This window comes from Citrus clementina, unplaced genomic scaffold (genome assembly GCF_000493195.1).
Source record: "Citrus clementina cultivar Clemenules unplaced genomic scaffold, Citrus_clementina_v1.0 scaffold_4, whole genome shotgun sequence".
NCBI classification, from domain to species: domain Eukaryota; kingdom Viridiplantae; phylum Streptophyta; class Magnoliopsida; order Sapindales; family Rutaceae; genus Citrus; species Citrus x clementina.
In genome coordinates this window covers 6,665,041-6,691,157 of record NW_006262274.1, presented here as the reverse complement: position 1 = coordinate 6,691,157, position 26,117 = coordinate 6,665,041, and the positions used below count along the sequence as shown (strand labels likewise).

The 26,117-nt window shown below is 33.6% G+C and overlaps 1 protein-coding gene and 1 pseudogene across 1 annotated transcript; both read right to left on the bottom strand.

Annotated features, from left to right (window-relative positions):
- Window positions 1–358: 358 nt before the first annotated feature.
- LOC112099018 lies at window positions 359–1,747 on the bottom strand. Its single transcript, XM_024186114.1, has 2 exons — window positions 1,017–1,747; window positions 359–947 (listed from the first exon to the last, which is right to left on the bottom strand). Exons 1-2 carry the CDS (start codon window positions 1,745–1,747, stop codon window positions 359–361), a joined length of 1,320 nt encoding a protein of 439 aa, XP_024041882.1.
- Window positions 1,748–4,114: 2,367 nt separating this feature from the next.
- LOC18044978 lies at window positions 4,115–25,413 on the bottom strand (annotated as a pseudogene).
- Window positions 25,414–26,117: the final 704 nt, after the last annotated feature.

The following is a 26,117-nucleotide window of genomic DNA, read 5'->3' as shown; positions in this document are numbered from 1 at the left end:
CACTCTTCGTGATGTTGGTGGTAAGTATGTTGTACCTCCTACCTTCAAACTGAGACCTTGCCCAATTACACGTACCCACATTATTTTCTAGGTAATCAGCCGCACCCGAGTGAATCATCCACAACCCTTCAAGTTGTCTCTTAAATTCCTCGTGGCCATATGCTTTTGCTGCATTAATAAAGGCAGGCTCAAATTGATCCCAAAGAGCTTTGGACATTCTAAACTGAGACTTAATGTTACCTTTGACGTGGTAAAAACAAACGCCATCAGTTGCATTATGAAATACTGTAAGAACGGCTCTCCTTATGGCAGTGCATCGATCAGAGATAATTACCAACTCAGGTCTATCGCCAATCACTCAGTGTAACTTCATCATAAACCATTCCCAAGCATCATTGTTTTCTGAATCCATGATCCCAATGGCTAACGGATACAATTGATTATTACCATCAAGACATGTTGCCACGAACATGCTTCCACGATATAGTCCCTTCAGATGAGTACCATCTACAGCAATGACAGGCCGAATGTACTGCATAAAACCCTTGATGGAAGATCCGAGTGCTACAAAATAGTATAAGAAATTACCATCTCCATCCTGCTCAAGGTGAGTGACTGTACCCTCATTCCCTGTAGTTAGTACGTGAGAGTATTTAGGGAGCAAGTTGTATGACTCTGCAGGGTTGCCTCGAACTATTTCAAAACCAACTTCTCTCACCCGATATGCCTGCCGGTATGTTAACTGAACACCGTATTCCTGTTGCATATATGCTCTTATGTCATTCGGAGTATAAATCCTCTTGTCTTGAATATATTTTTCTGCGATAATATGACCGACAACCCGGCTCCTTACTTGCTGACGTCCATCAACCAATACCTCATTATGACAAGTGTGTACATTGTCAATTCTCTTCACCACCCAAGGAACATTTTGCTCGTTCGAACATCTAGTTGCTCGAATATGTCATTTACATGATTCTGAACAACAGTGAGCCTCGAAACGCGTCGTAGTAGACCGTGCAATCTTGAAATCAAACTTATCTCTAAAGGCAACCTTGCGTAGTTGTAATATAAACTCATTTTTCTCAGCAAATAGCTTACCCACACTGATATCATCTGAATCACAACTGCTAACAAAGCTTGGAGCAACCATGTTCGAAGGCAAAGTTGGAGCAAGACTTGTAAGGGGGTCAATTCGCCTTCTCGATCGAACCATAGAAGGACTAGGTCTATTGCCTCTGTTATTCACAGGAGTATTGTCTTCACACTCATCGTCGTGCTGAAACGACAGAACATTCGAAGGATCGGCTCCTTCATCATCACCATCATTATTGAAATGAGTGCCCCTCGTATTATTTGAAGGTTCTGCACAAACATTATCCCCCTCTGTCTCATGATGAAAATCATCATTGTCCCAAAAATCATTGTTGTGGTACAGAGAATACCGTTGCTCCAACGACGTCGTTATTGGAAATACCGTTGCTCCAACATCCTCTAACGTAACGTCGTTATCATCAATGTTGTCATAATTTTCGTGGATTGGAGAGTAATATTGCTGCAGCGATATTGTCCTTGGCAACACCTCTTCATCATTATCGGGGCCAGACATATTTGCTCTAAACGAAATTTCTGTATCGACATGTGGCTCAATACCTTCGCTCGGAACTCGAGGTGATGTGGTCACGAATATAGGAATGCATCCAAAATTGGCTACGTCGGATGCCATATGCAACACAACCCTCACCATTTCATCATCAAATATATCCATGGGCAGTGCACATATACGATATAATGTGTTACTAGACCTCAAAGTTGTCTTCATTGTGATACTATATTCATTAGGGTTTATTTGTAACACATCGTATACTCTTGCCAATAACTGATCAAACAGACAATTTTTTCCAACTAAAAAAGCTCGATTTTTACCATTCACACACTCCATACGGCCATCCTCTAATGTCTCCCACCAACCATCGTAACACAATTCAAGTACAACTGAATCCATTAAGCCTGAAATTATAAAAAAAAAATTATTTAGATCCGGATCAAATTAATACAGTTTTAATGAATCTCCAAGCCTTGGTGCGACAGGCTTGAAAACAAGTATGCAACCCAAGAGGGGGGGTGAATTGGGATTCTAAAAAATTATTCAATTTATTAAAGAAAATCTTAATGCAATTATAAATCAAATTCAAAGCAATAACAATTAAGATGATCACAATATAAAAAGATAAAGGAAGAGGGATTCAAACTTTGAGATTTTTACGTGGTTCGGCCAACCTCGCCTACGTCCACTCCTCCAAGCTTTCCGGGCTTGAGGATTCCACTAAGCAAGCCTCCAAGGCTTCAAATGCTTACACTTGACTTCCAAGGTGTCAATGGACCTTTACAACAAGAGATTATCCCCAATCTCTTAACCCAAGTGTATCCCAACACTTACAATCACTCAAAATAAAAGATTACAAATTGTTTTGCCTCTCACAATATATAAGATTACACAATGATGCTTAATATGTGAATAGATGAAGCAAGAATGTGTTCTAAGCTCTATGAAGATTGTATTCTCGAATATTAGCTCAAATGGTCGTGTTGTGATCAATCTTCTTTGAATTTGAATGAGCTTATTTATATCTGGAGCTGAAAATCTAGCCGTTACAAACTGTCGGACAGAAAATGGTTCGCCGTTAACTCTAAACGGTTAACCGTTTAGGTTGGTCAAAGTTACCGTTGGGCCAGATTTCAAATAAACGGTTTGCCGTTTAGGATTGCCCTTTCGCCGTTAATGTCCAGAGACTTGCAAGATGAATATCAGCTATCCGTTTACACTAAACGGTTAGGGATTTGTAAGTAGTGACTTCTCTGGATGTTATCGGTTAACCGTTTACAATAAACGGTTTGCCGTTTGTCTTCAGTGACCTGCAAAACAATTAAGCCTTAACCGATTTTGTTAATCAGTGATTCTGGACGTTATCGGTTAACTGTTTAAAATAAACGGTTCACCGTTAGGTTCCAGTAGCCTTCCCATCTTGGGTGTTTTCCGTTAAATATAAACGACTAGAGCTTAGGCAATATGTTGCTCTCTGGTGCTAATCGGTTAACCGTTTAAAAGAAAACGGTTTACCGTTAATTTCCAGTAACCTTCCCATCTTTTGTGTTTTCCGTTTTTCATAAACGGTTAGAGGTTTAGGAAATGTGTTGCTCTCTGCCTTTAATCGGTTAACCGTTTTAAATAAACGGTTCACCGTTTATAACCAGAATTGCAATTTTAAACAAGTTTTTGCAGAGAATCTCTTTCTAATTTGAAAATCCATCTTTTATGAAGAGAGAAGGCAATGATTATAAAGGCTTTCGTTTATTAAGAAATAGCTCCAATATTTTTGTCAAAAACCATATAAAATTTGTTATCATCAAAATCAATATTATTAACATATTCATGTTAACAATCTCCCCCTTTTTGATGATGACAAATTTCATTCAATGTTTAGCTCCCCCTTAATATGTGCTCCCCCTCAATGTATGGCCAAATTGAGAAAAGTTCAATAAAAAGATTTTTGCTAAAAAAAAATTTTAAATCATCCCATTTTAAATCCATCTTAAAAACCATAGTTATCTCCCCCTTCATCATCAAAAAGAAAAGAGGAAATAAGAAATACGCAAATCCAGTAAAGAAGTTGCCCGGCTTTGGCGAGCGAAAATTTTGGCAGAGTTTCCCCTTAAAAATGATCAAAACCACTTATACAAAATGAGATAGAACACTTCCAAAAAATAGATTGACACCAACTTCTTTTTTCAACAAGCCAACAACTCCATGATCAAAACAAAATAACACTTCAATATCCACAAACATACCAACACTCCAATATCCACAAATAAACCAATTTTACAATATCCAACAATTAGTCAATCACAAAGCATCAATCATCTAATCATCAAGAACATCACACACATATGCATCAAAATCCATATACGAAGTATGAAAATGCTAACAACCAAAATGGAAAAATGTATGTGCGAAAACAGAACTCAGAAACTATGGAGGTGGAGAAGATGTGCTCCCCGGATCATAGCCGAAATAGTTGAGAATAGTGCGCTGTCCAGCGATAAGCTCAAGCTGCTAATCAAGGCTCTGCCGCTGGAAGATCTGAAAGTCAGAACGCAGCTGCTGGTGGTCACGGGAAATAGTGTCCAACCGATCAAGAATCAGCTGCTGGCGCTCCGAAATCCGCTGAACACCAGTGATCAGCTGCTGCACTGCGTCTAAAGCAGGGGGCTGAACTGGAGCTGAAGGCGGCATAGAGGCAGATGGCTGGTCGGGAACAGCAGAAGGCTCAGGAGCAGGAGGCAGCTCGGAAGAGGAGGGAATGCCAGTATCTATTGCATGCGCCTCAGGGTCAGAATCAGCAGGAAGCCGAGGTACAAAATGGCGACACGGAGGATGAGGAAGAGCTCATAATCTAAAGTCAGGAAGCTGATCGGGAGGATAGATATCATTGAGCATCCGATCGTCCTCTGCAGCAATCAAGGTATCCCGGTTTTTGGAGTTGCTTGTCTTTATCCACACTCCATTCTTCCTAGAGAATCCGATACTGGTCATGGCCTCGGGACCAATCCGTCGAGTCTCCATATGTCCAGTATCAAGAAGTGGCACCTCAAAGCGTCGCAGTATTTTAGTGATGATACTGCCATAAGGAAGCAAGCGGTGGTTGACCGCTGGAGTACTCAGCATATGTCGCACAATAATATACCCAAGGTTAATGGGACGGTCTGTAAGAAGGCTATCCAATAGGGCAACGTCCAACCTCGTAACCTCATCCGAGTGACCCTTCCTAGGAGTCACTATGTGCTGTAAAATAGAGTGAAGAATACGAACTTGGAGAGGTAAAAGTTGAGACCGAAACGGAAGCATACAAATCTCATCCGATAAGTCTCTACGACGACATATAAAGGAGAAGAAAACCTTTGAACAGTTTTTATACTTCGCGAAAACGGTTAACCGTTTATTTAAACGGTTAAAGGGTAACTCTCAGGGGCTGAAGAAAGAGAAACGGTGAAAGCCTAAGCGCTTAACGGCTAAGGAGTAACTGTTAGAAGACTCTCTGTTGAAAAACGGTTCACCGATTGTGGCAAACGGTGAAAGGGTAAACGGACAGACACATAATCACGTTTCTGGAATTAAACAGTGATCCGTTTATAGGAAACGGCTAACCGTTTATTTTATCTGTAATTTCGCACATTTGATTTAATTTTTGGCCAGCAAATAATATATTCCAAGATCATTTAATTGATCTGAAAATATTTTATGAGCCAATTTAATGCATGATTCATGGACATGTTTTCAACCAATCAATTCATATAATCAAGAGTTATCAATGCAAATTCATCATTTGTCTACCAAGCTCAAGCATTTCATAAATAGTAATCAATCAATCCAGTACACTCAATAGCATGAATAGAGATGTTAATGCAAAAATTTCATCATCCCAAGTTCATGCCGAATTTTTGAAAAATGTTCTTCGCAAAGCGGTTTTGTGAAAATATCGGCAAGTTGTTTTTCCGTGGAAATAAACTCTAATGCAATATCTCCCTTTTGAACATGATCTCTCAAGAAATGATGTCTTATTTCTATATGCTTGGTTCGAGAATGTTGAATGGGATTCTTTGAAAGGTTTATAGCACTAGTATTATCACACTTAATAAGAATTTGTTCAAGATTAATGCCATAATCTCTAAGTATTTGTTTCATCCAAAAGTGCTTGTGCACAACAACTTCCGGCAGCTATATATTTAGCCTCGGTAGTTGAAAGTGCGACAGAATTTTGTTTCTTGCTAAACCATAAAACAAGAGAGTGTCCTAGAATATAGCAAGTTCCACTAGTGCTCTTCCTATCCACTTTATAACCAGCAAAATCCGCATCCGAAAAACATGTTAAATCTATATGAGTTCCCCTAGGATACCAAAGGCTAATATCTATGGTTCCACTTAAATAACGGAAAATTCTTTTAACAGCGAGCAAATGAGATTCCTTGGGACAAGACTGAAATCTTGCACACAAACATACACTAAACATGATATCGGGTCTACTTGCAGTCAAATAAAGTAGGGATCCGATCATACCTCGATACATTTTGATATCCACTTCTTTACCTTTTTCATCTTTGTCCAGCTTGGTTGTTGTGCTCATTGGTGTATTCTTGGTCTTTGAATCATCAATGCCGAATCGTTTGAGTAGATCCTTTACGTACTTGGCTTGATTTATGAAAATTCCTTCCTCGTTTTGTTTGATTTGAAGTCCAAGGAAGTATTTCAACTCTCTCATCATACTCATCTCAAATTCTTTGCTCATACACAATGAAAATTCTTTACACAACAACTCATTAGTAGAACCAAAAATAATATCATCAACATAAATTTGAACAATAAGTATGTCTTGGTTCTTATGCTTAACAAATAGAGTAGTATCCGCTTTACCCATAGAGAAGTCATTTTCTAGCAAGAAATTTTTAAGTCTATCATACCATGCCCTAGGTGCTTGTTTTAATCCATACAAGGCTTTGAGCAACTTATACACATGATTTAGAAATTTTTTATTTTCAAAACCAGGAGGTTGTTTCACATAAACTTCCTCCAAAATATATCCATTTAAGAAAGCACTCTTGACATCCATTTGATATAAAATAAAATCCTTATGACATGCATATGCTAACAACATCCTAATGGATTCTAACCTTGCTACAAGTGCAAAGGTTTCATCAAAATCAATTCCTTCCTCTTGGTTGTAACCTTGAGCCACTAATCTAGCTTTGTTTCTTACAACCACACCAGATTCATCCATCTTATTTCTAAACACCCATTTAGTACCTATTATAGATTGATGCTCAGGTTTAGGAACTAATTCCCACACATTGTTTCTTTCAAATTGATTTAACTCCTCTTGTATTGCCATAATCTAAGATTCATCATTTTCTGCATCCTCAAAGGATTTTGGTTCAATTTGAGAGATGAATGCATTATGCTCACAAGTATTTCTAAGTGATGATCTAGTTGTAATACCTCGTGAGGGATCTCCTAAAATTACGTCTTTAGGGTGAGAAAAGACATACCTCCACTCCTTGGGGAGTGTTTGAGAAGTACCTTCATTTTGCTCCACATTTGGTTCTTCATGATGTTCCTCTTGAATTCCATGTGGTGCATCTTCTTGATTGTCATTTGATGCTTCTTCTTCTTGTTCTTCTTCTCCTGCATCATCATCAACAACGACTTTCTCCGTAGAGGAGGGGTTAGACTCATCAAATGTGACATGCATAGATTCCTCCACAACTAAAGTTCTTTTGTTATAGACTCTATAAGCTTTGCTTGAATTTGAATAACCAAGAAAAATACCAACATCAGATTTTGGATCAAATTTACCAAGATTATCTTTTGTGTTCAAAACAAAACATTTGCATCCAAAAACTTTAAAATAGCCAATATTGGGTTTTCTATCTTTCCAAAACTCATATGGAGTTTTATTAAAATTAGGTCTAATCAACACCCGATTTAAAACATAACAAGCGGTGTTGACGGCTTCGGCCCAAAAATATTTTGGTAATGCATTTTCGTTTAACATGGTCCTAGCCATTTCTTGAATAGATCTATTGTTTCTCTCAACAACTCCATTTTGTTGTGGGGTTCTAGGTGATGAAAATTGATGCTCAATGCCTAGATTATTACAAAAACTCTCAAATGCATGATTTTCAAATTCTCCTCCATGATCACTCCTAATGCATACAATACCATGCCCTTTTTCATTTTGTAATTTCTTACAAAGCACTTTAAAAGCATCAAGAGCATCATCCTTATTGGCTAAGAATAATACCCATGTATATCTAGAATAATCATCCACTATCACAAATGCATAATATTTGCCATTTAGACTTGCATATCTAGATGGCCTAAAAAGATCTATGTGAAGAAGTTCAAGTGGTTTTGAAGTAGAAATATGGTTTTTATTCTTGAAAGAAGTTTTAATTTGTTTTCCAAATTGACAAGCTTCACAAATCTTATCCTTTTGAAAACCAATTTTTGGAAGACCTTTAACTAAATCATCTTTCGAAATTTTTGAAATCAAATCCATACTTGCATGTCCTAACCTTCTATGCCATAACCAACAATCATCATGTAATGCCGAAAAACATTTATCAAGAGTAGATACACATTCTATGTCAATGATATAAACATTACCACATCTATTTCCAACAAATAAGGTTTTGCCATCACATGAGTTTTCAATAACACAACTAAGTTTATCAAAGATAACTTTATAACCTTTGTCACATAATTGACTAATGCTAATTAAGTTGTGTTTCAAGTTTTTAACCAAACATACATTCTCAATTAGAGTTGAAGAGACTTTACCAACATTTCCAATTCCAAGAATTTTTCCTTTTGAGTTGTCTCCAAAAGATACGTCTCCACCATTTTCAATTTTGGTGAAGCTTGAGAACCATGCATAGTTTCCGGTCATGTGCCTTGAACAACCGTTGTCCAAGTACTATTTATTTTTCTTCTTCTTCAAGCCCTACAAGAAAAAGTCTCAAGTTTTAGGTACCCAAAGCTTTTTGGGTCCTTGAGAGTTAGCAACGGTTCCTTTTGGAACCCAAATGCATTTGACACCATAATATGCATTCCTTTTCACGGGACATCTAAATTTCATGTGACCATTTTGATTACAATAATGACATGCAATCTTATGATCATTTGTGGAGGTAGCTTTAACAAAATAATTTTTATAATACTTTTGCTTCAAGTTAGGCTTATATCCAAGTCCTCCTTTATCAAAACACATTTTTGTGAGTTAAGCATATTATCCAACATCTTTTGCCCATTTGTAAATTTCAAAACAATTTCATTCAATTCATTATTCTTTTTCTTGAGCAATTCGTTCTCATTTTTCAACTCATCTATGTGTGATTTCAAATGCTCATGTAAGATGCTAGGTTTCTCATTTGATAATGCAATTTCATAATGCAATGTTTTGTTTCCTACTTCTAGGCATACAATTCTTGCATTTAGAGATTCATTTTATTTTTAAGCTTTGCCATTTCCTTTTTAAGACATACATTCTTTTTACCAATTTTCATCAACTCATTATGCAAATCTTGAAAAGCATCATATAATTCATCATAGGTAGGATCACTTACCTTATTGAGATCATCATCCCCTCCTATTGCCATGAGTGCTAGGTTTGATACTTCTTGCGATCCTTCTTCATCATTTGATTCTTCCTCACTATCATCCCAAGTTGCAACAATTGCTTTCTTCTTGAGTTTGTTGATAAGTGGGCACTCCGATCTTATATGTCCAGGCTTCTTGCATTCATAGCAAGTGATTGCCTCCTTATTCTCCCTATAGTTCTTGAAGTTTCTGAAATTTCTTCGCTCTCTAGTTTTCTTGAAGAATTTTCTGAACCTCCTTGCTAGCATGGCTAGCTCTTCATCATCTGGTTCACTCTCCCCATCACTCTCATATTTTGAAGCTTTGAGAGCAATGCTTTTCTTCTTCTCCTCATGTCCTTTTTCTGCAGCTAAATCCTCTTCATACGAAATAAGAGAACCAATTAAATCATCAAGAGGTAAAGTATTTAAATCTTTGGCTTCTTCAATAGCGGTTCTTTTAGGTCTCCATTCTTTTGGAAGTGGCCTAATGATTTTCTTAACTTTCTCACTATTTGAGAAGGTTTTCCCTAAGGCACCTAGGGTGTTCACTATGTCCGTGAATCTAGTGTACATAGAATACACATTTTCATTTTGTTCCATTTAGAACAACTCATATTGACGAGTGTATCTACTGATTTTAGACTCTTTCACTTGATTTGTCCCTTCATAGACAACTTCAAGTTTGTTCCATATCTCTTGTGCACTTTCACAACTAGATACTCTATGGAATTCTTTCTTATCAAGGGCACAAAACAAAGCATTCATAGCCTTGGAGTTTAGAGACATCTTTCTCTTTTCTAACTCACTCCACTGACTCGATGGTTTAGGAATATCATCTCCTACTTCATCTTTGAACGTAGGCATGAATGGACCATCACAAACAACTTCCCAAATTTCATAATCTAAGGCTTGCAAATAGCTTCTCATTCTAGTTTTCGAATAAGCATAGTCATTACCATCGAAAAATGGTGGTCTAGTTGTGGATTGCCCTTCTCTAAAGGTTGAGTCATTTAGGGTTGCCATGGATCTTTTACTCTAGACGATTAAGTCTTAACAAGAGAACGAGGCTCTGATACCAATTGAAAACAAGTATGCAACCCAAGAGGGGGGGTGAATTGGGATTCTAAAAAATTATTCAATTTATTAAAGAAAATCTTAATGCAATTATAAATCAAATTCAAAGCAATAACAATTAAGATGATCACAATATAAAAAGATAAGGGAAGAGGGATTCAAACACTGAGATTTTTACGTGGTTCGGCCAACCTCGCCTACGTCCACGCCTCCAAGCTTTCTGGGCTTGAGGATTCCACTAAGCAAGCCTCCAAGGCTTCAAATGCTTACACTTGACTTCCAAGGTGTCAATGGACCTTTACAACAAGAGATTATCCCCAATCTCTTAACCCAAGTGTATCCCAACACTTACAATCACTCAAAATAAAAGATTACAAACTGTTTTGCCTCTCACAATATATAAGATTACACAATGATGCTTAATATGTGAATAGATGAAGCAAGAATGTGTTCTAAGCTCTATGAAGATTGTATTCTCGAATATTAGCTCAAATGGTCGTGTTGTGATCAATCTTCTTTGAATTTGAATGAGCTTATTTATATCTGGAGCTGAAAATCTAGCCGTTACAAACTGTCGGACAGAAAACGGTTCGCCGTTAACTCTAAACGGTTAACCGTTTAGGTTGGTCAAAGTTACCGTTGGGCCAGATTTCAAATAAACGGTTTGCCGTTTAGGATTGCCCTTTCGCCGTTAATGTCCAGAGACTTGCAAGATGAATATCAGCTATCCGTTTACACTAAACGGTTAGGGATTTGTAAGTAGTGACTTCTCTGGATGTTATCGGTTAACCGTTTACAATAAACGGTTTGCCGTTTGTCTTCAGTGACCTGCAAAACAATTAAGCCTTAACCGGTTTTGTTAATCAGTGATTCTGGACGTTATCGGTTAACCGTTTAAAATAAACGGTTCACCGTTAGGTTCCAGTAGCCTTCCCATCTTGGGTGTTTTCCGTTAAATATAAACGGCTAGAGCTTAGGCAATATGTTGCTCTCTGGTGCTAATCGGTTAACCGTTTAAAAGAAAACGGTTTACCGTTAATTTCCAGTAACCTTTCCATCTTTTGTGTTTTCCGTTTTTCATAAACAGTTAGAGGTTTAGGAAATGTGTTGCTCTCTGCCTTTAATCGGTTAACCGTTTTAAATAAACGGTTCACCGTTTATAACCAGAATTGTAATTTTAAACAAGTTTTTGCAGAGAATCTCTTTCTAATTTGAAAATCCATCTTTTATGAAGAGAGAAGGCAATGATTATAAAGGCTTTCGTTTATTAAGAAATAGCTCCAATATTTTTGTCAAAAACCATATAAAATTTGTTATCATCAAAATCAATATTATTAACATATTCATGTTAACAAGGCTGCCTGTCACCCGAAGCTTGGTGCGACAGGCAGCCTGTCGCCAAATTCACCCACGACTAAGTTCAGCAAATTCAGAAAATAACTCATACCACTAAGTGATGCTGATTAGTGTTGGATTCGGATAGATTATGATCGGATTTCACTTTTACCGTTGTCTTTTGCCGTCGCCGTTGGTTGATGATTAAGCTGCGTTTGGTTTGACGATATGGGAGAAAGATTGTTGCTTTTGGTCTGTAAAGAAGGGTAATTTGGGGAGAAAGGCTTGTGTTTGGCTAATATTGATACAAAAAAGTTGAGAGGGTTAGTTGTGAAAATAACAAAATATTTATGGTTATTTTCGTAAATTTCCCAAAAATTTTTATGAATAAAAGATAATGTGTTAATAATAATTAAAAAAAAAGGTGGGTCAATTTGTACTCTAAAAATTACTCGGAGAATTTTTATTTTAATAAAATTATTTATCATAAAAATACCCATGTATTATTAACTACTATAAGTAAATATAACATAATTACTTTGAGTACTCCTTCAGTATGCAATTCTCCTTTGTTAAATCCTAAAACTTTTATTTTTAACATCTTACCAATGAAATAGGTTGGGCAAACATTTACATAGGATCAAATGAATATTGTGATAGATTTTGACTACAACACTTCTAATTTTATTATTAATATTTCAAGCAGCTCATTCACTCATGTCATGAATATATACCTCAAAGTTTCAATAACAGATAGATTCTTTACAAATTTATTTACTTTCTTTTCTAAGAAATCAGAGAATAAAGTAGCAGTCCTGTTAAAATATAATTGATGTTGAAGAGAGATTCTTTATCATGCAGTAGCGGTGTTTGTTGATTCATCAATCAAAGTTCTCCTAGAAATCTCCAACTTTTATTGAGCCAAGAGTTTTATCAATGGTGATTTATTTGCTTTGTTTTTCCAAGAATGCGTTTACAAGTGGATTGGGGGCATCTAAGTGTGCTCTTGTTATGTATTAATTTGATTGTATTGAAAATTATTTACAATCTACAAATAAGTAATGTGAATCAATGCAAAGTCATTGAAGCTTCCGAAATTCAATGAACAATTGAAAACGTCTACTTTTTCATGTTCTTTTGTTTTTTTTATCATTTTAGGTGAGTTGAGTATTTTGTCGGTCTTGCAGGGTAAGCGGAGACAATTGATTTACATGGTTTAATTTTTTTGGTATTTGAAAGAGTGTATAGAGTAAATATTAAATTTTTTTAATTTAATAATAAAGGGTCTAAAGTAATTGAGTGTTTAAAATAATTCTTAGAGTGCAAATAATCTTACTCTAAAAAAAAATTGATCTCATCATACATAGTTATTATTATAAATAGATGGGTGGAGTCATTTTAACTTTACTTTTAACACTTATTTTGAGCCCTGGATTTCAACAATTTGAAATTATCTTAAATAAGTTGATATGTTTTAAATTAAAATATTCAAATTGAAAATCAGAAAATATCACTTGATTTTATTGACTTACATGCCATAACCATTAAAATATTAATTCAGTTTTTTAATTCTAAGAATATATTGATATTATAATAATATTTTGGTGGACTCCACTAAAATTCGTTATTATTTTTTGAGAAAAGGACAACTATACCCTAAGGTTTGGGGAAATGGTTACAAAAAGCCCCAACTTTAAAAAAAGGGGTTTTTTTCTCATAATACACTTTGACTATAATAATTAAAAAATTGACGTTAAAGATTTTTAATTAACACAAATTTAATATAAATAATATAATCCACATAGTAGACTAATAATATTAAATTATTTTTGACATTTTAAATAATATTAAATTTTAAATTATTATATTTATTTTAATAATATATTTGTAATATTATAAAGATTTTAAATAAATCTTTGGGTTAAATAGATTTTACCATTAAAAAAATCTCCCTATCAACAATATTAAAATTAACTTTTACATAATATTCAAAATAATTTTTATTTTTATTTATTTATTTTAATATTATGTTTCTATCTATTATTAAAAATTATTTTAATATAATAAAATAGGTCTAATAGATTTAAAAATATTAAAATATTTTTAAATATTAAAATTATTTTGAAATGTATATATTATTATATTTTAATGCCATATTTCCATTTATTTTAAAATTTTGGAATTATTTTTTCGAGATTTATAGAGTCAAAAGACATTATGGTCAAAAAAAAGTTTTGGTGTCTCTTATTATGAACCAAGTGGCTTATAAGTAGTTTTATTTAGTTGGTCATCTGAATTGGAAAAATAAGAAAAGATCAAGAATTAGTTTAAACTTTACCTACTCCTATATCTTTAAAAAAAAAAATTATAACAGAAAAGTAAAAAAATGATAATTTTACCGAACATTAATGGCATTTGATCAATTTCCCTAAAAATTATAGTGAAGAAAGCAAACGTTCTCATATAATGTCTCATGACCAAACAAAATGGGCGATGAGAAAATGTACTGGTGGTAGTGGAAGACTAAACCCATTTCCACATATATACAAGTCATGACGTGACTAAAGAAATGTGAACACCGACTTATAAGTTTGGTATTTGATTGACTCTTGGCTGATAATTAAGTAGCGACTTTATTTAAAGTACTTGCATTTGTGAACCTTCCATGTTGTTTCTTCTTCTACTTTATATGTAAGCAACGTGCAAGTCTATTCCACAAAACCCTCAGCCTGACCAAATGTTTCCTACTAGCTTAACGAGTGGGTCACGGTCTGTGAAAAATAAACATTACTGTGAAATCTTTTATATCTTTCAAAACAGCTACAATAATGCTGAGAGAACAAATAATTACTTATGGGAAAATATCAACTATCATAACTTGAGGTTATTTTTTTTATATATTTGTATGTATGTAAATATGTATTGCTCACGATTCTTAGTTCTTACTAAATATATGTCTGTTACATAATAATTTTGATTCTTGCGTAACATAAATAAATATCACATGCTTTCTTTATTTTTTTTCTTTTCATAATATACTCAGAGCATATTCCATGTTGCAATCATATATACCTTTGTTCCATTAAAATGTTAATCAGCGCCTAAAATACCGACGTCCCCTTTTTTCTTCTGTTTTGTTTTTGGAATTGTGACAGATCAAGAGTGAGTAAAAAATATTACACAGGCTGCTTAACGGAGATCCAATTATTACCAGTTAATTTATTATAGCAAGAAAATCTAAGCAAATTAAAATTAACATGGATAAAAATTCATGTTCAAAAAATTTTCAGGAATGGAAGGGCTTGTTCTAAATCAGTTTTCTATGCGCATGCGTTATTTATTATAATGTTACAATCTACAGGGAGAATCCTAATATTTTATTAATTAAAATAATTATTTAAAATATTCCATATCTCTCGTAAAATAGTATGGCCATTTACAGTGGTGGACCTAGTCAATTCAATTAGTGGTGCTTAGTTGAAAAAAATTAATTCAATTTCGGGAAGAGTAATGATACAGCCACAAATTCTTATACAAATTTATTTTGTACAAACTGACGTGGCATTAATTTATTGATCGAATGAAAATATAAAATAAATAAAAATTATGTGGGCCAAGTGATATTTAATTCAACCAATCTTATCATGCCACATCAGTTTGTACAAAATAAGTTTGTACAAGAGTTTGTGGCTATATCATTACTCTTTCGGGAAACTTGATTTTTTTTTTTTGGGTTCACTTAACTCAAGTTTATTCTCTCTCTTCTTTTTTAATTAAAAAGTAGTAGTAATAAATTAAAATAAATCTACATAAATATTTAGATTTTTTTAATATTAAAAATTATAATAACGAATCAAGAAAATATGCATAAATATATTTAAAAAATTATGTGGTTGTCGAGATTTAAATCATGGTCTCAAAAATCATAAAATAAAACTCCTACCACTAAACTATAAACATCCTGTTGAATTTAAAAATAATCAAATTCTTTTTATTGTCTTTTTAAGAAAGGATTTGAGCTGTATTTAAAAATAATAATAATGGTTCAGAAGGGGCTAAAGCCACTCATTTAATGTTCTCTTGATCCACCTTGTGACTTTACTAAACTTCTCCTAATGTGATCATGCCAATCACATAATGATCGCATATCATCTCATCTGATTTAGCCACAGATCTACTATCACTTACACATACCAATTGTGCGCACCACTTCATTGTTATTTATGTAAAAGTGTTAGATTTTCATCGCTTAACATTTTCAATCAATAAGCATGTAATAGTGGCAGACCCATACAATCAAATTAGGAGAAGTTTAGTTCAAAAAAATTTAATTTAATTAGGAGTGTTTATTTTTTTAATATTCACAATGAGGTCCAACATTTAAAATAAAAAATTTGTTATTATTATTTTTTAAAATTTAAGAGAAAATAATAGAATTTGAGTTTTTGAGAACCAAATATCTAAAGAAACAAAATTATATGGCCATTAGAATTTGAGCCAAAATCTCCAAAACTACTTGAAAAAACACTCTTACCATTAAATTACAAATATTTTATTACATAAAAATGTGTCCAAAATATTTTTATTTAATCCTTTCATAAGAGACTTGGGTGTATTTAAAAGAAAAGGGGTCCCCTAATTGCATAATTTTACAGCTTTTTAAATAATAACTAATCATGTGTTTAATTAGTTTTATATATATGGCATAAGTTTTATTTAATATTAGTAAACATAACTAAATTAGAGAATAAAGTTGTCAATAAATTAATGGAACTCATAAAATGTTAGAAATGAATAGTATAATTATTTGACTCTCTTGTAACCCTCATCTTATAAGTCATAACCCATACTATTAATTAAAATTAAATATCAATATGGTTAAACACTTGTAGTATATCTTGAAATTTGTAATAAAATTATCAAAGTCAAAATCCCGTGCTGTTGAAAAAAAAATTGTTAATCTGTGATCTTTTATATCTTCTACTATTTTACCTCTAGATATTTTGTTAGTCAATGCTCAGTTTTATCATATCATGTGCGGAAAACAGTGGTCGACACAAAACAAAGTCAAGGTTAATTAGCAGAATCATTTTAATTGTAGAGGGTTTTGAAACATAAGTGGAAAAATGATTAATTTACTGAAACAATAATTGAATTGGATCATCATTTTCCCTATAAGTTACAGTGAAGAAAGTGAGTTTCCCTTTGGCCGGCATCACCAAATTCCACAATAATAGACAGAGTGAAGATTATTCAAATTAACGTTATACGAAATGGGCGTAAAGAGCACGTACTGACTTAAATCATTTCCACATACAAATGTTTCATGACGTGACTAAAAAAATGTAAACATGCATACAGCTATAATTTTTGATTATGTTGTCTTGGTTTGAACTTTGATATTGACAGGAGTGACTTCATTCGAAGTTTTTGTGGGACCCACAACTTAACCAATAAGTTAAGTACTTTATGTGGAAAATAAATAACAATATTCTGAAAACTTTTATACCTTTGACAATAGCTAGACAGCTCTATTTATACAAGACAACAAATAATTAATTAAAGAAAAACATCAACTACTATAAATTGAATCATTTCCATATTTGTATATTGTAATTATCATGGTTCTTGCATTTTTTAACTTGAGTAATATATGTTTACTTAGTTGGAATATTTAATTTATATTTCAATTGATATAATATTTTATCTGTCATTTATTAATTGAGTTTATACATACAATTAAAAAAATCAATTAATACTATTATTGGAGAATTTAAAGGATAAAATACAAATTTTATTAAAGAAAGCTCAAGAGCATTACAAGATCAATTCACACGCTCTCACGAATGACTCTTAGAAGTTTTGTTTTGCTTCTTATGTGTTCTTCTTCTTAGACTTGATGCATACAACACAAATGATAAAGGTACTTTTATAATACCTAAAACTTAATTATAACCAGACACATAAACTAAAAAAATTTAATGACAATCACTTTTTTATTCTCAATCACCACAATAATTATCAACCAAACTCATTTCACTTCACCTCTTTCACTAACCACACCAACCTTACCTAACACCTAATTTCTCTTAAATTAGAAAGTTCTATGAGATGGGCTAGGTTATGTGTTTTTTTAGGACATGGATCGAAAACAAGTTTACAATCCTACACCCCCCTTAAACTTGTTTCATAACACCCAATAAAGTTCTCAATCTAAAGAAATCTTTTTGCTTTAGTGGCTTGATAAGGATGTTGTTGCGTAAATTAGTAAGTGTATTAGTCGACACAAGTAGTATAATAAAGATTAGAGTATCGTGCCGTAAAGATTATATGTCTTATTAGCTGCCGAAATTATTCTAACCTTAATTTATTTGAACAATTGAATAGACGGATTTAGATTAAAAATTAAGATAAAAATAATAACTAAAAATTAAATAAAGATGAAAGCACTAATGAAACCTTTAATCTTTGCATACAACTAATTAATATGAATAAACCAACTTGACATTGTATTAATTTTATTTGCTTTTTATGTGCAGGATTCTTGTTGAACAAAATGAAGAGAATTAAAGAAATCACTTTGCTTTTGTAATTGCAATTCTAATTATTGTTATTTGTATTATTAAGAATTTGTAATTTAGTATTTGGACGACCGTGTATTTTAGGGTTAGCATATGGTTTGATTATTTGTGTTTTGTAAGATGTTAAATATGTGGTATTTTTATATTTTATTTTACTTCATTTTTATTTATTAATTATATTTTTGTAATAATAAATGAATGTAAACGAATCTAAATTCGTTATGGACTCGTTATAGGTTAAACGAATAATAAACGAATTCATATTCGTTTTGATTCGTTTATTAATTTTACTAAACGAATCAAATTGAATATTCGTTTAATAAACGAATCAAATTGAATATTCGTTTAATAAACGAATCAAATCCTAATGCTGAGATTTCAATTCGTTTAATCTTAACCCATTCGTTTACGATTCAATTTGAATTCAATTCGTTTATTCATTTTGCCACCCCTATTTGTAATAAGTTAGACAAGGAATTACTTTTGGAACAGATTGACGTTTTAGAGAGTAGAATAGAGAAGCAAAAGCTGATAATGGGTGTAATAAAAAAATATAAAAAAGAACAATATTTTAGTAGTTTTTTTTGGGAGATTTTATAGGGTGCATAGTGAAAAACTAATATGTGAATTTGGTTTATTAAGAAAAATGAGTTTAACAAGTAAAATTATGGGTTCAAAGGAGCTATTCTAGTGCGCAAGGTCATGCACCTTACTTCACACCTGGTGAGCTCCCATTGGGGGCTATAGGCACCACAACTGAGCTCCCCAATGAGAGCTTGCCAGGCGCGAAGTCGAGCACTTGAACATGCTTCATGGGTTCAAATAGCCTCATCTATTTTATATTATTAAATTACTCTTTATGTAATTTATCATTGCAGGCAATTGGACTTTTAATTTGCTCAAAGAAGAAAACCTGATTCTATCTCTCTTTTTTTTTTTTTTTTTTCTTTTCTAACCTCTTCTCATCCTCGATTTCAAAGGTGAATATTTATTCTAATAAACGTGGTGGCTGTTATTCTTTAAAAAAAAGAGACAAATAAATAAATAATTAGGTGGCTGTTTGTCTTAAAAAACAAATAACAAGAATTGGGACTCCATGTCCTAAAGCAAATTCAGCGACTTAAACACTTTTGAATAATTTAGCGCAAACAAAGTTTAAGCCATGACTATGAATGTAATCACAAATGTTATTATTTATCGGTGCTGTACGGTGTTGACTTCTGAAGAAAGAGAGCTTTAACCAAAGAAGCTAATTTCAGTGTAATCTGGAATTTTGATGAGTATGCTGAGTAAAAAGTTTATTCTTCAAATTTAAGAGTGTACTGAGTAAATGAACGTGCAAAAATATTATTTGGAGTGTAAATAGCCTCAGCCTTAAATAAGTTCCAGGCTACATTAGGTTCATAATTTTGAATTGCACTAATTATTAGGATTAAATTATTATATTGATTAGGCAGGATTATTACATGTAAAATTTTCTTCCATATATGTTTGCACAGTATTAGACTGGAGGATGAAACTGGAGACTTGAGTTTTATAATTAACTCGATCTTGTAACCACCGTGCATTTCTTATTAGAGAATGTTGATTTTGTAACGAGATTGATGAACAGATACTATTGATTTCTTTTAGTTATAGAATAAGAATTATCTGACGCTGGTTGATGTTACGGCACAACATAAACATGACACTGGTAATTGGCTACATAAAATACCTACTTTCTACTGACCCTTCCACATTTTTAATATCTGAAATTCTCCTATTAATCTCATCATCTTGCATAATTTTTTTCTGTACATATATAGATTAGACAAGTCCATTTGAGACAGTGAAGTATATAACACTAGAATACACAAATTTCTTAACAGTTTCCTGAAATTTAGATACATTCATTAGTGCGATTTTTTCCAATGCAGCGCCAAAAGAATTCCAGGAACTAAAGCTTGGAAAGCCTTTGAAGGAGCTCTAAGCGCAAATTTAATGCAGATGAAATCGATCAGGGAGAACGTTAAAATCAGTGTTTGATTAATTGTGTAAAACAACAAGTTCAACAGTAACACCAGAATCCAACAGCCCTCATGTGAAGAAGACCTTACTTGGCACATGGTTCAGATTTACATGATGACCTCAAAGGAACAACAAGTCAAATGTATTTCTGTCACTTATATAATACAATCATTTAGGGCCATTTGATAAATTCAAGCATAGACATCAGATCTTAATTTGTTACAGCTGTGTAGTTGTAATGAGATTTCTTGGCCAAAAAGTTAGATAACTTGTATTTAAACATTAATAATGATGAATGAAATAGCATGCTGTGAAGAAGCATTTCATATTTCTTTAGTTAGCAACTTTATATCTCTCTGTTTTCAACTTGGTACCTGTCAGCATATGTAAAGAAACAAAAAAGTAGATAGCAGACCATGGTGTACTTGCTGTGCACTCAAGTAGCAGATACACTCTCAGCTGGTGACTTGGAGATTTCGGTTATTATCTGCATTTGCTACTCTTAAGTTAGTTTGCATTAGCTACTATTAAGTTAGTTAGCTGATTCCAGCAGCTTCAATGATTAGTTTGTTATTAGCAAATTGATTCTAGGAGCCTCCATGATCAGTCTATTGTAAATCAAAGACTACTATATAAAAAAATTTGTACCCATTCACAATTAACATACAAAGAATATTCAGCTAAAGAATTTCCAGAATATTCTCTTTAATTTTCTCTCTTGCTTTCTATTACTTTCTTGTTTGCCAAACACTCTCATAACAAATTCGAATAGTACCAGAGCAAGTTTTTTAGCTTTCCAAAACACATCATACCTTAAACATTTTAAACTTCTCGGTTCCTATCGAACTTTACATCATTAGGAAGACCCACCAGCTCAAAACATGCATTTTAAGTTATATGGATACTCTGCTAGTACTAATATCTTGTCTCATTTCAACAAGATTGGTTCCCAGCTGTCCATCATTTGACATGTCGCAGGGGCTGTCAACCTCTATACACAAGTAAACCATTTTCATTTTAGTAAAAAGTCTGGGATCCTACTTAAACTATGTTATTTGTTCTTGTTTATAGGAAAGTAGGAATGTAGAGCATTTGATTTGTATCGGCCACCTTTTAAGTGCCGTGCTGCTAATACTTAAGCTAGATTTTTGGCATTAGCAATATGTCTTTTGTATTTTGACCAATATCGTACCTCAAGCAATTTGGATACTGCTAGAAATTAATACAGTGAAGAAAATTTAACCATATCTTGGCACAAAGAACAGAATATTTTTAAATAAGTTTAATTTTGTTTACCTCTCTTGAAATGAAAATCTTCAAAATATTCTCCAAACTACTGTAAAAACCAACTTATCCCCCATTTTTATATAGAAAGGAAAAAGTTTTCATTAACCTAGTCCTATTTTTACCTTATAGTTTGAATAAAAATAGAGTAAGTTGAAATTTACAATAATTCAGGAGATATTTTGAAGATTGCCATTTTCTAAAAGGATAATTTAAAATTTACCCCTAAATAATAGGCCGTATTCATTTCAATTTGACTCCAAACTAGTTGGAGTTTGCAACATGATCCTTTTTCCACCCATTTGGCTTTAACCATTAGCACTTCAAAAGATAACTTAAGGAAGCTAGATAATCGTTGTCATTCTTACAACTCAAATACCGCAAACTACATTACAAAAATTCTAAATTTTTTTCTTTGAAATGGATTCAATACAAACAGCTCGAATATACAAAATTAAACACTAATTGGTAAAATGTCGTTGCCTCCGGCAGCCCCTAGAAAACATAGTCTTCCTATCACGTTTTAACTCTCTTTCCCTGTGATAAATAAAAGTGTTTAATCATAAAAAAGGAAAGTAATAATATACAAGATAATTTTACATCACTTGGTAAAAGAAATAAAGGATAACTGGTATCATTCAATTACCACTTTGCACGGTGGACATAGTTCTACGCCGAGAAGAATGTTCTTGATTGATTGTAATTCGTGGACAACATTGGTCATGTTCGTTCGATCTTGAGGCAACTCCATTGAACAAGCAACTCCGATTCTTACCATGGAAATGAGACATTCTATGATGCTGTTGATTCTTGCTTGCTTCTGCCTTTGATTACCGGTAAGAATCAAATCTTCATCATCAGGTAGAAGTGACGAATCCACAATATCCATTACATCATCAGGCAATGCTTTTCTCCCAAAGTTATGTAGATTAATATCACCTTCAAACATTATGTCTATAGGTTTTTTCCCTATCACCAATTCTAATAGCAATATCCCATAACTATAAACATCTCCATTTGTTGACACCTCACATCCTACGCCATATTCTGCAATTAAAAAAGGGTTACAAGAAATAGTACAAGATTTTATAGTAGAAATTAAGAGTATTTGCAAATGCAAAAATATTGAAATTTTTTTTTGAAAGTTACAGTAAAATCTTCACTGGATGAGAGCACTTTTTTTATAATTATTATTATTTAGAGGCCAGATGCTATGTTAAATGTAAAAGATAATACCTGGAGCAATATAGCCAAGAGATCCTTTGACACTGAAGGAGCTTGTTTGCGTATGATCAGGTGAAAGGATTCTTGCTAATCCAAAGTCACCTACACGTGCAGTCATGTAATCATCAAGAAGAACATTGCTGGGTTTGAGGTCACAATGAGCAGTCACAGGTTGACAATCGTGGTGTAAATAGTTCAATGCATATGCTATATCAATGGCGATGTTCAGTCTCTGAAGCAAATTTAAATTCCTCGGTGCCTCGTCTATTTCATCTTCTCCAGTGAAGGGATGCAACCACTCCTCTAAACTTCCATAATGCATGAACTCATACACGGAAGCCTTGAAGTCATTGCCTCTATAATCTGCTCCTAAACATGCAGTGAGAACCTTTACAAGATTTCGATGTCTAATGCTCTTCAACGCCTTGCACTCAGCTATGAAACTCCTGGAAGCTCCATGATGTTGAAGATTGAAGACCTTCACTGCAATAGTTGTTCTACCCTCATCAATAATTCCTTTATAAACAGACCCAAAGCTACCTACACCAACAAGGTTTGCTGAGGAGAATCCACTGGTAGCATTGTAAAGATCTTGGTACGACAAGTATAGAAGTGAATAGATCGAACTGCTAGGATTTTCTTTCTCTTTTATCTTCCTTACCAAACAAAGAACCAAACCAAATAGAGCTAATGCAAGTCCTAAAAGCCTAAAAACAATGGCAATGACTAATGTCGGGACAAAGGTCAATCTCCTTCTTTTAGATTTCTTTGAAACACAAGTCGGCAGTTTAAATTCAGATATGCCACCACAGAGCTTACTGTTCCCTAAAATCCGAGTAGCACTTGCATTCTTAAAGACTCCTTCTGTTGTTACCATCCCCTCAAGGTCATTGTAAGATAGATTTAAATTATTCAAGGATAATCCAGCCAAAAATTTAGGAATTTCACCTGAAAGATTGTTTTGAGACAAATCCAAAACTCTAAGACCTCTTAAAGATCCTAAAGATGAAGAAATAGGACCTTGGAATAAGTTGCCTCCCATCCCTAATTGTTCCAGTCTTATGCAGTTACCAAAAGTACTAGGAATCTCACCTTCTAACCTATTCTCATAAACATATAAAAATTCCAAAATTTTCAATTTTCCAACTTCAATGGGTAGGGAACCAGTGAGTTTGTTTCTGGACCAATCAAGAGAAATTGATAAGGATGAGAGACTGAAGAATTGGGGAGGTATGGTGCCACTAAGATTGTTATTAGAAAGGTTAATTTCTATCAAGCTCTCACATTGCCCTAGGCTTGAAGGGATGCTAACCTCAAGAAAATTATCATTCAAAAATAGGTTCAGTAACATTTTCAAATTTCCAATGGAAGGTGGAATATTTCCTGATAATTTGTTTCTATTTAAACCCAATATCTTTAAATTTTGGAGCTCTCCTATAGCAGGGGGAATGGTACCTGATAATTGGTTGTTCCACATATCCAGTCTCTGCAAGTTGACAAAATTTCCAATCCCAGCTGGAATGCTTCCATATATTTTGTTGTTGTTGAGGAACAACGTTTTAATAGTTTTTGACAAGTTACTAATGCATCCAGGTAGTAACCCTCCGAAATTGTTACTGTTTATATGCATCCATGTTAGCCTCGTTGCATTGGTCAATGAGCAAAGGAAGCTTAAATCATCGTTTCCCCCACTCCCAAGACTGTTGGATGTAATTGTGAAATGCTGAAGCCTTTGTAGCTTTTCCAAAGAAGGAACTTCCCCAGTTAGTTTATTTTCGACGACTTGAAATGATTCCAATTTCGAGGCATTAGATATTGATGGTGGAATAACTCCAGTAATTTGGTTAAAAGCAATGCCAAAATTTTAGATATTTGGGAGAGTAGAACCAAAGTCTAGGGGAATAATGCCTTGAATTTGGTTCAATCCCACATCAAAAGTTACGATGGAAGAGATATTAAAGATTGAGGAAGGAATAATACCGGACAAGTTATTGGCTGCCAATGACAGGAACACAAGATTCTCGAACCACCCAAAAGAATTAGGAATAGTCCCATCCAAATTATTATAGGCCAAAGAAATTGTATGAATGGACGATAAGTTTCCCAACGAAGAAGGTATACTTCCTGTCAGATGGTTTGAACCTAAGTTGAGAATTTCCGTCTTCGACAAGGAGCTAAATCGTGATAGAATTTTCCCCACCAACTGATTATTTTGTGGATGGATGGGAATAAGAGTTGAGCATCGGGATATATTGGTAGGAATTTCCCCACAAATTGAGTTATTGTTAAGAGCAAGTACTTTCAATCTTCGCAAACCACCAATTTCTGAAGGGATTTCATGGGTGAAGCTGTTCACCTGGAGATATAGTTGTTTGAGAAAGCTCAAATTCCCAATGAAATGTGATACGGAGCCTGCAAGTTTCAGGGACCGTAAGTCCAAGAGTGTGACTCTCTGGTGCCTACGACTACATGTAACACCATACCATTTGCAAAAGTGGATGGATTCATTCCATGTGCCTAAAACACCAACAGGGTCATAAGTGCTCTTGGATTTGAATTCAAGTAAGGCTACTCGGTCTGTCTCATTCCCAGTCCCGGCAACAAGAGAAGCCCTTACCCAAAGGAATTCATCGGAAACGATGGGCAAGCTAAATACGAGGACAGCAGCATACAGAGCAGAAAAAGAGCAGAGGCAAGGCCATCTTATGCCCATATTGAACGGCAAATTTTTCTCTTTCAGTAGCTGGTTTGCTGGAATGTGTTTGTCAGAATTTGATGTTCAAGAATCGAGAATATATATATATTTGCTTAGCAGGGACTGCCATCTTATATTATCACGTACCTCTCCTATCATGAAGTGCCGGCCATTAGACCCTTCGCACATCCTTAGGTAATTTGGGAAATTTACAAAAATGGTCATAAAATTTTAGCCTTTTTTTTAATTTTAACTCCCTAAAATTTTTTCTATCATAACTAGCCAAAAACCCTATTTTTGGACTACATTACCCTCATCACTTTCATCAAATTTACAAAGGCATGCCACTTTTCCCTTTTCAATTCCAGCACTACTAAACCTTAGCTCAATAACTTAACAAACTCCATCACTCTCAATAAATTAATAAATTCCATCAAACAAGCATTGCATAATTGAAGATATGATTATCAATTGGAGAGCTTCTTAAGGTTAGTTTATACTCTTACCATAACCTAAACTTTTAATCTATTGATTTTATCATTTGAATTCGAAATTAAAGTGGGTTTTTGTTGCAAACGTTGTTATTTTTCATTAATAAAACAATGTGACTTATTAAAGTAGTTAGTTTGAGTTAAGAAATGAAGATAAATCATTGAAACTCCTAAAAAATCAAGTAAAATAGAAGCCCAGAACAAGTGAGACAGGCGTCTGTCTCACTTAAA